Source organism: Chiloscyllium plagiosum, chromosome 13, assembly GCF_004010195.1.
Source record: "Chiloscyllium plagiosum isolate BGI_BamShark_2017 chromosome 13, ASM401019v2, whole genome shotgun sequence".
Taxonomy (NCBI): Eukaryota; Metazoa; Chordata; class Chondrichthyes; order Orectolobiformes; family Hemiscylliidae; genus Chiloscyllium; species Chiloscyllium plagiosum.
This window is the reverse complement of record NC_057722.1, coordinates 6,139,273-6,151,326: the sequence shown is the minus strand read 5'-3', so window position 1 is coordinate 6,151,326 and position 12,054 is coordinate 6,139,273. Positions and strand designations below refer to the sequence as shown.

The following is a 12,054-nucleotide window of genomic DNA, read 5'->3' as shown; positions in this document are numbered from 1 at the left end:
ATATTTTTGATACTTTCCACAGCATGATTTCCCTTAGAACATAAGAGCAGAGGAGCAGAGTAAGCCATTCATCCCATTGAGTATTCTCTGCCATTCCATCAGGGGGCTGATCTGATAATTCTCAACTCAACCTTTCTGCCTTTCTGAGGGTGACAATGAGTGTGACTCTGGGGGAGACACTAGGAGTGACCACGAGTGTGACACTGGGAGTGACACTGGGGGTGATACTGGGTGGGGTGGAACACTGGGAGTGACCATGAGTCTGACTCTGGAGGGGACACTGGGAGTGACCGTGAGTGTGACATTGGGGGGTGAACTGGGGTGATACTGGGTGGGGTGGAACACTGGGAGTGACCATGAGTCTGACTCTGGGGGAGACACTGGGAGTGACCGTGAGTGTGACATTGGGGGGTGAACTGGGGTGATACTGGGTGGGGTGGAACACTGGGAGTGACCATGAGTCTGACTCTGGAGGGGACACTGGGAGTGACCGTGAGTGTGACATTGGGGGGTGACACTGGGAGTGACCATGAGTGTGACATTGGGGGGTGACACTGGGAGTGACCATGAGTGTGACACTGGGGGTGACACTGGGAGTGACCGTGAGTGTGACACTGGAGGGGACACTGGGAGTGACCATGAGTGTGACACTGGGGGAGACACTGGGAGTGACCGTGAGTGTGACACTGGAGGGGAAACTGGGAGTGACCATGAGTGTGACATTGGGCGGTGACACTGGGGGTGAACATGAGTGTGACACTGGGGGAGACACTGGGAGTGACCGTGAGTGTGACATTGGGGGGTGACACTGGGGGTGATACTTGGGGAGACACTGGGAGTGACCGTGAGTGTGACACTGGGGGTGATACTTGGGGAGACACTGGGAGTGACCGCGAGTGTGACACTGGGGGTGAGCTCTTGTATTCTGGCCCTGGTCTGACCAGGGTGTGTGCTGGAATCTCTGGTTCACTGGACTCTGTCAGCTTTGAGCAAACATTCCCACAGTCCACAACGCCCAGCATCCTGTTTACACTCCAAATAAATATTTGGCAAAAACACATCCACTGATGCCAGTTCTCTTGAGTTTTCCTTCCTTCTGAGCCAGAGGGGTCTGTACCCTCCTCACTCAGAGCTCGGTCCTGTCCTGTCACTCAAACATGTCTGTACCGTTCCTCATCCTCACACTCACGTGTCATCAATCAGCTGGGCCCTCCCTGGTTTTCTGTGACTTCAACAATTTACAACCATATACTCTACCAAAGGTGAAAAACCTCCGACACTCTCTCACTGGAATCCCATTAAGAAACACTGACCCCAGGCTGTGTCAGAATGTTATAGCGCAGAGGTTCAGCTGAGATTGATCTTAAAGGAAGAGAGAGGGGGTGGGTGCGGAGATGTGGACGGCAGGATTTCCAGAGGTTGGGCCTAGGCAATGGTTTTGGCTGGGAGGGAGCTAGGGAGACTCGAGAGGTTCGAGAGTACTGTGGACTGGAGGAGACTGTCTCTGTCAATCCTGGAAAATGGGATCAGGATAGTTCTCTGCTTGTTTTTGACTCGCACAGACCTGAGCGGCCTTTCTCTGTGATGCAGACCTCCATGACTCTACAACGGTGAGGAGGGGCTGAGGGAACGGACAGAGAGTTTGACAAAGGAGGGCAATGTTTGACTGGGAGTCAGTGGAGAGCTCAGGAGTGACGGGGATTTACTGAGGGTCAGGATGCAAACAGCAGAGGTCTGAGCTTCCTCAGGTTTGTCGGGAGTCAGAAAGTTGGAGGCTAGCCTGGAGCGGGACTGGGATCCAGGATCAAGGTGACAGCAGGGAATAAACTGGGGCAGGAGTGAACTGTGGCAACTTAGAGTTAGTGGTGGAGGTGGGTACAGTTACAACATTTAAAAGGCATCTGGATAGGTATATGAATAGGAATATTCAGAGGGATATGGGACCAAATGATGATAAATGGGGCCAGGTCAGATTGGGATGTCTGGTCGGAGTGGGAGAGTTGGATGAAAGGGTCTGTATGACTTGATGACTGTAGTCATGCAGTGTGGGAAAAGACTCTTTGGTCCAACTGGTCCATACCGACCAGATGTCCCAAATTAATCCAGTCCCATTTGTCAGCATTTGGCCCATATCCCTCTACACTTTCCTATTCAAGTACCCATCCAGATGCCTTTAAAATGCTGTAATTGTACCAGCCTCCACCACTTCCTCTGGCAGCTCATTCCATACACGCACCACCCTCTGCATAAAAACGTTGAACCTTCAGTCCTTTTTAAATCTTTCCCCTCTCACTTTAAGCCTATGCCCTCTCGTTCTGAACCCTCCTACCCTGGGGAAAAGACCTTGTGTATTTATCCTATCCATGCCCCTGATATAAGGTCAACCCTCCAACCCTGCCAACATCCTTGTAAACCTTTCCTGCACCCTGTCAAGATTCTGGAAGTGGGTGTGGGTGGGTCTTAGTGATGGCAGGAGCACAGCATGGGGAAGCTCATTACTGTTCACCCTGCCCAGGCCACTGCGGCTGTGAACTGGGTGGTTCAGATCAAGGGCACTGTTGGAGTCAGTAACAATGATGAACCTTGGTGAATACCTAACGGTTTGGGTGGGGGCTGGTGGGGTCGGGGGAGGGAAGGTGGTGCGCTACCGGGGAAGGTGGGATCAAAGAAATTGGGAGCAGGGCTTAGACCATTCTGCCCCTCGAAGCCTGCTTGCCATCTTTCTACCTCGCCACCGTTTCCCCCGGCAACGCCACTTGGCATCCTTCAAAATCTTAGAATCTATCGATCTCTTGACGGGCACTGGGAGGGGACTTCTCCCTCCTTTTGAGGTGTTTGGAAGTCTGAAAATGGGCAAAAGCGAGAGGGCCTGTGCTGGGTTGACAGTTTGAAAGGGAGAGGGGGGCAGTGGCTTTGAGCTGCCTCTCAGAGAACAGGGCATGCGAGGGTTGGGGGTGGGGTGCGGGGTAAAGATTTAGGACAGACCTGCAGACTGGGCAAGGGTGGGTTTGGATGGGACCCAGTGCTGGGCATGGGCAAAACTCAGGTCTTTCTGACAGATGAGGAAAATTAACAACAGCAACAAAGGTTTTCTTTATTTGGGGAGAGGTCCCGGGGAAGGGGACAGGCTCAGCAGCTCCGAGATTACAGCACAGAGTTTTGGCTGTGTGTGTGTGTGTAGGTGTTGATCAGGGCCCCCTGAAACTGGTGATGCTTACAAAGCAGCTTTGATAATTGTACGCCGAGTCTGTGAGTGAGAGAGAGAGAGAGAGAGTCTGCCTGGTCACACCTTCTCCAGTAGCTGGGAGCAGTCAGCACGATAACTCTGGGCAGGTTAACGGGTCCTCACCCACCTCCTTCCCTTCCCCCTCGCAGTAACATGGCTGACGCACTGGCCAGTGCCACCTGCGGGCGCTGCCACTCGCACTTTGACCCCTCCGAGCGGATAGTCAACAGCAACGGGGAGCTCTACCATGAGCAGTGCTTCGTCTGTGCCCAGTGCTTCCGGCAATTTCCAGGAGGAGTCTTCTACGAGGTAAGAGCCGCCTCCGCGGCAGCAGTTGTGTTTCGGTAGCGCCCTCTGAGCGCCGGCAGCTGGTGAGGTCGTCCCAAAGTGCAGTCATTGCTGCGATGATTGTGCAGAGTTAGGGTCGCTGCCTGGCGATCAGGACACTGGGGCACTGCTGGTTTTGTCACACCACGGTACGACTAGGGCCTGGGCTAACCCCCAGTGGGGCGGCAGTGATTAGACCAGCACATCACCGATGGAGGAACGGTGGACTGTCCTGGATCTAAGTTCACCCGCCCTATCTCTGACCACTGGCTGTGTGAGAGGCTTCATTCAACACTGTGTCCTTGAACATTCACTGCCCATCGTCCTTTACACACACAGTCACACACGATCACACACAGTAACATCCACACACACCCAGTCACTCACACGCACACCCAGTAACATCCACACACACCCAGTAACTCACCCGCACACCCAGTAACATCCACACACACCCAGTAACTCACCCGCACACCCAGTCTCTCACACGTACACCCAGTCACGCACCACACTCCATCATGCACACTCAGACACACACCCGATCACTCACATATACTCACACTCACACACACACACCCAGTCACATGCACACGCACACTCCTACATTCTCATACTCATACACACACGTACTCTCACACTTGTGCACACATGCACACACACACACTTTCACACAGGTCTGTGTGGGAGCAAGCATTGTATCTTTGTGTGTGTGTTTGCATTTCTGTGTGTGTACATATTTGGGCTTTAGGTGCGAGTGTATATGCACATGCAGGATTTTGCATATGCATGTGCACACGTGTTTCTGTGCATGTGTGCACACAAGTGTTTTTGTCCTGCCGTGTGCCTTGTCAGGCCTGGTACATGTTCTTAACCATGTTTGTGTGGTGCAAGTGAAGTTGTATGAACATGCAAATGTAATGACGTGTGTGCATACATGTGTAGGACACATCAGTAAATGTGCTCATGCACACTCACACTCAGACACAGACGTACACACACACTCCCAAAACTCTCAGACTTGCACTTATACACACACACTTGCAGTTGCACATACACACACTTGCAAACACACACAAATATTTGCATACACACACTTGCATTGACACACACACATGCAGTCATGTTCACGCTCTCACTCACATATACATGTTCACATACACGCACACACACTCATGCATACACACACACATATGCACAAACATTTTCACACACACATCCTCTGACACATACACCTTCTCTTATACACACATGTTCAGACTCTATCCTGCAAATGTTTCCGTCTGATAGACTGACCTTCAATGTAACTTACTCTGGTGAAGACACAGACTCTGCATTGATCTCTTGACAGAACCAGCCCCAATTCTGCACCCCTTTGTAAACTCCCTGACACAGACCTTCTTTCTCCATGACCCTGTATCCCCCACAGACCCTCTCTCTTCCAGCTCCACTAGTGGCCCTCAACCTCATCAGCAGGAGCTATCCTCACCCGGCCCTCCCTTTGGGGCAATGAATCCAGCAAGGTGCTGTAAGTAGTACAGTCACACCCTCAGCTCTGTGTAAATATACAACTGCAGGATCTCACTGGGCTCTGTGTGTTTTGTTGCAGTGAGTTGCCTGATTTAACCTGTGTTGAACCTGATCTTCTCTCTCTCAGTTTGAAGGTAGGAAGTATTGTGAACACGACTTCCAGATGTTGTTTGCACCATGCTGTGGACAATGCGGTAAGAATAAACTATAGAGGCATTTCAAATGCTCGAGCCACTTAGCTCTGTGTGTGTCTGTGTGTGCATGTGTCTCTGTGTGTATGTGTCTGTGTTTCTGTGCGTGTCTCTCTGTGTGCACGTCTGTGTGTTTGCATGTGTGAGCATGTTTGCTGTGCCTACCTGTGTGTGTATGCGTGTGCCTGTGTTCGTGTCTTTGTTTGCATGTGCGTGTGTTTCTGCAGGTCTGGGTGGGAGCAAGCATTGTATCTTTGTGTGTGTGTTTGCATTTCTGTGTGTGTGCATATTTGGGCTTTAGGTGTATGTGTAAAATATGCACATGCAGGATTTTACATGTGCATGTGCACATGTGTTTCTGTGCATGTGTGCACACAAGTGTTTTTGTCCTGCCGTGTGCCTTGTCAGGCCTGCTACGTGTTCTTAACCATGTTTGTGTGGTGCAAGTGAAGTTGTATGAACATGCAAATGCAATGACGTGTGTGCATACATGTGTAGGACACATCAATAAATGTGCTTCCATGTATGTGTTTGTGTGTGTATGTATCTCTTTAATCATTGGCATCCCCACTTCCATCTACTTTATCAAAATGACTATTTGACATTGTTAATCTGACTCCTTTTCTGAGTTACACATTGGTAAGTGGACCAGTGGATTCGCTGCTTTGTCACTGAGTCACCCAAACAAAGGAAGATCCCAGCGGCGAATGAGACAGAGGAGCACCCTGTCTCTCTCTAATCTCACTAGTCCTCAGGTCACAATGCAATTGTCCAGCAGTTTCTGATTTGGCAAATTCTTTCTCTATATTGGACTTAAAAAGATTACTCAACAATGTTTCTTTAATAAACACAAATTTATTAATTTATTATAAAAGAAAACTTATTTAATGAATGTATAAAACTGGTTTAATTATTCAGTTTGTAAAAGGAAAATTTAAATGGTTTCCCTCCCTAAAAACACATGTGGATTCACACATACACAATATAGCACACACCAGTGGGAAAAACAGAATTTTCTCTGCAAGATTCACTCCTCAGGGGAAAAAAAACCTTTTGCTGAAAATGACTGAGTTCTATAAGACAAAAAAGACAAAGTTTGAAATGTTCAGATGGCTGTCAGTCTGATGTTCTGGCATGTGCAGACTGCTGTTGCCAAGCGATGGTCGTTCTCTCTGGGATCTTGGCAGATGCAGCTTGCTCAGGAAACACAGTATTGAGAAGTCTTCCTGTTGCTCTTCAAGAGGACAATCTAGACTAACGTTGGGTGTTTTTATTGTTTAGAAACAGAGTGTTGAGCTGGGCAACTCTTTCTCTTGAACAGACAGGTCACCAGCTATTCCAAACAACCTCCAAACCACATTCTGCAACCTGACAGTCATAACGAGCAAATATCACAAGACATACAGCTAGCAAAAAAGTGTCTTGTTAAAAAGAAATCCACTGATGTTTCACTGACATCAATTTTAAAAAAGTACAAGGTGTTAATCCTTCAAATTCAAGTCCACAAAAATGATAAACTACGAAGCCATTATAATAGTGTGCAGGATTCAGAGTCATGCATTTATACTGGCTCAAGGGGACACTTACAAACAACAGACAGAACAGGGTGGTACGGTAGCTCAATGGTTAGCATGACTGCCTCACGGTGCCCGGGACTTGGACTCAGTTCCAGCCTCAGGCTGTGGAGTTTGCATGCTCTCCCCATGTTTGCATAGGTTTACCCCAATGCCCCGGTTTCCTCCCACAATCCAAAGATGTGCAGGTTAGGTGAATTGGCCCTGCTCAATTGCCCCGTAGTCTCCAGGGATGTGTACGTTAGCCATGGGAAATGTGGGACTGCAGGGATAGGGTTAGGGGGATGCGTCTGGGTGGGATGCTCTTTGGAGAGTTGGTGTGGACTTGTTGGGCCGAATGGCCTGTTTCCACACTATAGGGATTCTATGGAAAGAATTGACAGTGAAGGGAAAGTGAGGACTGCAGATGCTGGAGTACCAAAGTTGGAAAATGTGGTGCTGGAAAAGCGCAGCAGGTCAGGCAGCATCCGAGGGGGAGCAGGAGAATCGACGTTTCGGGCATAAGCCCCTCCTCAGGAATGAGGCTGGTGTGCCAAGCAGGCTAAGATAAAAGGTAGGGGGGAGGGACTGGGCGGAGAGGTCAGGAAGAAGATTGCAGGTCAAGAAGGTGGTGCTGAGTCTGAGGGTTGGGACTGAGATAAGGTGGGGGGAGGGGAAATGAGGAAGCTGGAGAAATGTACATTCATCCCGTGGATGCCCGAAACGTCGATTCTCCTGCTCCACATTTTTCCAGCACCACATTTTTCAAATCAGTTGACAGTCCCAGCTAACTTGTTCTGTAACTCTGTGAAACTACAAATACTCCCAAAGAACAAACCTTGCTCATCCAATGTCATAAATACTTTCAGTCTCTTAAGGTAGCGTATTGTGGAAACAGGCGATCACTACTGGGTTACTTTACCTTCCCCCGCTCAGTTCCTATGATGTGACACCTCCTCATGCCCCCTGTCCCAGCCTTTATAGTGGGGGGAGAGTTTAATTAACTCACTGCACCTGTCAGGGCGTAAAACGACCATTTTGATGAATGTCAGGCGTTGATATGTTCCACTGTGATTTGATTCTGCTCGTCATACAATCCCAGTCTGTGTCACAAAGAAACATTAAAGCATCTGGCCCAATATCAGCAGCTCAGTGAGTCTTGGGGAACAGATAGAACTCATAGAAATCAGATTCCCATTCTGTAGATGACAGTGTTGTACAGCCCATCACACAAGGCAGCCTCCCAACCACTGACTCCATCTACCCTTCTCACTGCCCTGGGGAAGGCAGCCAACATCATCAAAGACCCCTCCCACCCCTCTTTCAACCTCTTCCGTCAGGCAGAACCTACAAAAGCTTAAACACACGTACCAACAGATTCAAGAACAGCTTCTTCCTCGCTGTTATTAGACTTCTGAGTGGAACGCTCAAAGTTTAAATTTAATGTTGATCTCACTGTTTGTGCACCTTCCCTGCATTGTATTCCTCACTCTGGATTATTACCCTTATGCATTTTGTATGGTATGATCTGCCTGTACTGCACACAAAACAGAACTTTTCACTGTAGCTCGGTACATGCAACAATAATGAATCAACTCAAATCCAAGGGAATGGCTTGGATATTTCCAAGCGTGCAGAAGGTGGAAATGATCACATGGGGGATTATTTGTCCAGCCTCCTTTCAAATGGATCTTCTTCTGGGTCTGTTCTGGGACACTTCATTTCAGCTTACATTTTGTTTCATTCTTTGCACCCAGGGGAGTTCATCATTGGCCGTGTCATCAAAGCAATGAACAATAATTGGCACCCGGACTGTTTCTGCTGTGAGATTTGCTCCATCGCGCTGGCTGACCTGGGTTTTGTCAAGAATGCGGGCAGGTATGTTAAAACGAGTGTTAAAAGCGGTCTTGACCTCAATATCACGCAACCAGGCCCTTGGGTCTGCTGGACAAAGGGAGGGAAAGGAAAGCAAACAGGAGACAGGGACCGATCCGATGTCCTCACCTCACTTCGGCTCCTATCCCAGATCCAATTGTAACATACGTCCTGATGGATTTACAGTGACTGGCGAATGGAATAAGGACAGAGCTACTCAAGGTGGGCACTGGGACTGGGATACCGAGTGGCATGTTGAGGGTGGGTGGAAGGAGGTCACAGGCTGATATTACAGGGTGGCAAGCTCTGACACAGCAATGGTTGACCTTCCCCCCCCCCCCCCCCACCCCTTCCCCTGCTGTTGCAGGCTTTCACACCCCTAGCCCCTGTTCGCCGCGTGGTAACCCCCTTTATCAAGCCTCACAGCTTGTAAAAGGGCCGAGACTAGGCCATTCTGCCCCTCAAGCCGGCTCTATCATTCAAGTAGATCTTGGCCGGTCCAAATTTCCATCATATCACCTGATCTCTTTAATGCTCAGAAATCCATTGATACTGAGCAATCCCAATGATTGAGCTTCCACATTCTTTCAGGGAGAGAGAATCCCAAAGATTCACTGCCCTCTTGGTGAAGATATTCCTGTTCCTGTCAGTCCTAAATTTGGGATAAGGTTAACTACCAACATGGAATGATCCGAAAGGAAATGCATTTGCAAGTTTTTGCCATTCATGGTTCATTGACAAGCTGCTTCATTAGCTGCTATCCAATGCTTTCTTTAGATTTACATGTAACTCTGGTGTAACCCACTCATAATCTCCTGGCCCAGTTACTGCACTCTCAGGGACATTGCTGTGTGTTGGCAGATGATTCTAGTCCGGGTAAAGATGGAAGGGAACTTTCTCACAACTGTTTTTTTTTTTGCTCCATTATTCTGAAAATGCTAGAGGAATCCGCAGCACTCATAAAAGATACGGATTGTGTAATTTGTGAAAGTGTCTTTAATTGTCACAAGTGTGTCACACAATCCATCGATGGAAATATTGGACAGAGATCATATGCAGAATAACTGTAAATGTGATGGACAACAGAGTGGGGAGCACTGCTAAAGTCTCCCAGCCAGCAATTTTCCCAAACATATTAAAACCGTACGCTGTGATATGGAGAGTAACCGTGAGGCTGGAGTATGTTATTCAGAGAATAACAATCAGGGTGGATTGTGTTATAGAGGGAGTAACAATGAGGCTGCATTGTTTTATGCAAAGAGTAACAATGCAGTTGGAGTGTGTTAGTCACAGAGCAATATTGAGCTGAGAGTGTGTTAGACAAGGAGTAATAATGAGGTTAGAAAGTGTTAGACGGACAGTAACAGTGATGCTGATGCGAATTATATAGAGAATGAGATTGAGGCCATAGTATGTTATACACAGAGTAACAATGAGGCTGGAGTGTGTAATATGGATAGTTACTACGAGACTCGACTGTGTGATGGGGAGAGTAACACTGAGACTGGAGTGTGTGATGTAGAATCATAGAATCCCTACTGTGTAGAAGCAGGCCATTTGTCTATCTAGTCCACACCCATCCCTCCGAAGAGCACCCTACCCAGACCCCCCCCCCTATCCCTGTAACCCTGTTAAATGGCTGAGGTCTGGGTATGTGACCATGGGGTTTACACTGTGGGACATGAGCATGATGCTGCACATTAGCCAAGAAAGAGCAGTACTCGCCTTCCTTTTAAAGTGCATGTGTACATAGCTCCAGGACAGCAGCATTAGGTCTGAGACTGTGCTTGATGGGAAGGCTGCTGCCCTCACTGTAATCACTGAGTCACTGTCTGGGACCCCGTTTTCTGCCAGTAATTCCACGGAAGCCTAGCAGATTGGCTTTCGGATTCAGATCATTAGCATTTTAGCTGCCCATCTGAGTGCAGAACATTTCGAGACTGAGTCAAAACACCTTCACCCTCCCACCACCACCACACTCCTCCAGCCCTGTTCAATCAGAATGGTCACTTAACCAAAACGTATGAGGATCATGGGGTCACCCAACCCCCATTATCAATGTCTGCTAATCCAGGGCAAAACTGAGGAGAAACCACCAAAACCCCACTGATAATAATCACACCAACACGGAATAATGTTTATATAAAGCTAACTGCTATTTATTATAGTGTTATGCAATGAAGTATGATCCATACAGAAAACACGTGGATATTTGCAGCAAAACTGAGTCTGCATCAATACTGACTGATTGGCTCCAGTTAAAATAAAGCTCCATGTATCTCAGTCTACAAGAGGGATTATTCACAAATCGAGTAGGAACTAGGATCGTTAACAAAGTCGTAAGAAATAGGAACAGGAGTAGGCCATTTGGTCCCTCGAGCCTTGTGCCACTCGATAGACTGATCCCACATTCCTCACGTTTACTTGCCTGCATTCTCCCCGTAGCTTTCATTCCCAAATTGATCAAGAATCTCTCCATCTCAGCCTTACACAGGCACAAGGACACTGTCCCCACAGCTCTTTGCAGCAAGGGTTTCCAAAGACTCTGAAAGAAATTCCTCCCCATCTCAGACTTAAATTGATGCCCCTTTACTCTGAGACTCTGCCCTCTCGACTCTCCCATGAGGGAAAGTATCCTTTCAGCATTGACCCTGTCAAACCCCTTAAGAATCCTCAACGTTTCAACGAGATCTCCTCTCAGTTTTTGAAACTCCAACTGAATGTCACCACAGGTGAGGGCCAGAGACTGCGAATGAAGGCTTGTGGAATGTATTTCTCTATTCAGCGGCATAGGGACAGGGTGGAAGGGTGTTTTTATTAAAAGCAGTGCAGATGTGCAGAGGGTAAACAGTACTGCATTGTTTCCTGTGGGCTAGGTCGGAGCGCAGACTGAACATTGAGTGAAGTGGAGTGAAAATGGAGATTTGATGAAATGTTTGCAGTGAGGGACTGTAATATTTCCACACAGGGCTTCTTCCTGTTGAGGATATTATATCGTTTAAAAAGGGGAATTACCTAGTTTCCTGTGGGCTAGGTCGGAGCGCAGAGTGAACATTGAGTGAAGTGGAGTGAAAATGGAGATTTGATGAAATGTTTGCAGTGAGGGACTGTAATATTTCCACACAGGGCTTCTTCCTGTTGAGGATATTATATCGTTTAAAAAGGGGAATTACCTACAAGAGAAGGTGCCAAACTTGACCTACTCTTGGGAAATAAGGCAGGGCAGGTGACTGAGGTGTCAGTGGGGGAGCACTTTGGGGCCAGCGACCATAATTCTATTAGATTTAAAATAGTGATGGAAAAGGATAGACCAGATCTAAAAGTTGAAGTTCTAAATTGGAGAAAGGCCAATTTT

General features: G+C 48.0%; 1 protein-coding gene and 1 long non-coding RNA gene across 2 annotated transcripts in view; one reads left to right on the top strand and one right to left on the bottom strand.

The window, feature by feature from the left end:
* Positions 1 to 12,054, top strand: part of LOC122555716 (LIM and senescent cell antigen-like-containing domain protein 2) — a 91,484-nt gene that overhangs the window by 843 nt on the left and 78,587 nt on the right. The window contains exons 2-4 of the mRNA XM_043701764.1: positions 3,376 to 3,535; positions 5,208 to 5,274; positions 8,582 to 8,702. Of these exons, the coding sequence (XP_043557699.1) occupies positions 3,376 to 3,535; positions 5,208 to 5,274; positions 8,582 to 8,702 (348 nt within the window). The remainder of the gene's footprint in view (positions 1 to 3,375; positions 3,536 to 5,207; positions 5,275 to 8,581; positions 8,703 to 12,054) is intronic.
* Positions 10,832 to 11,915, bottom strand: LOC122555717. The gene is made up of 2 exons (XR_006313344.1): positions 11,873 to 11,915; positions 10,832 to 11,714 (listed from the first exon to the last, which is right to left on the bottom strand). It is a non-coding gene; the product is annotated as an uncharacterized LOC122555717 (long non-coding RNA).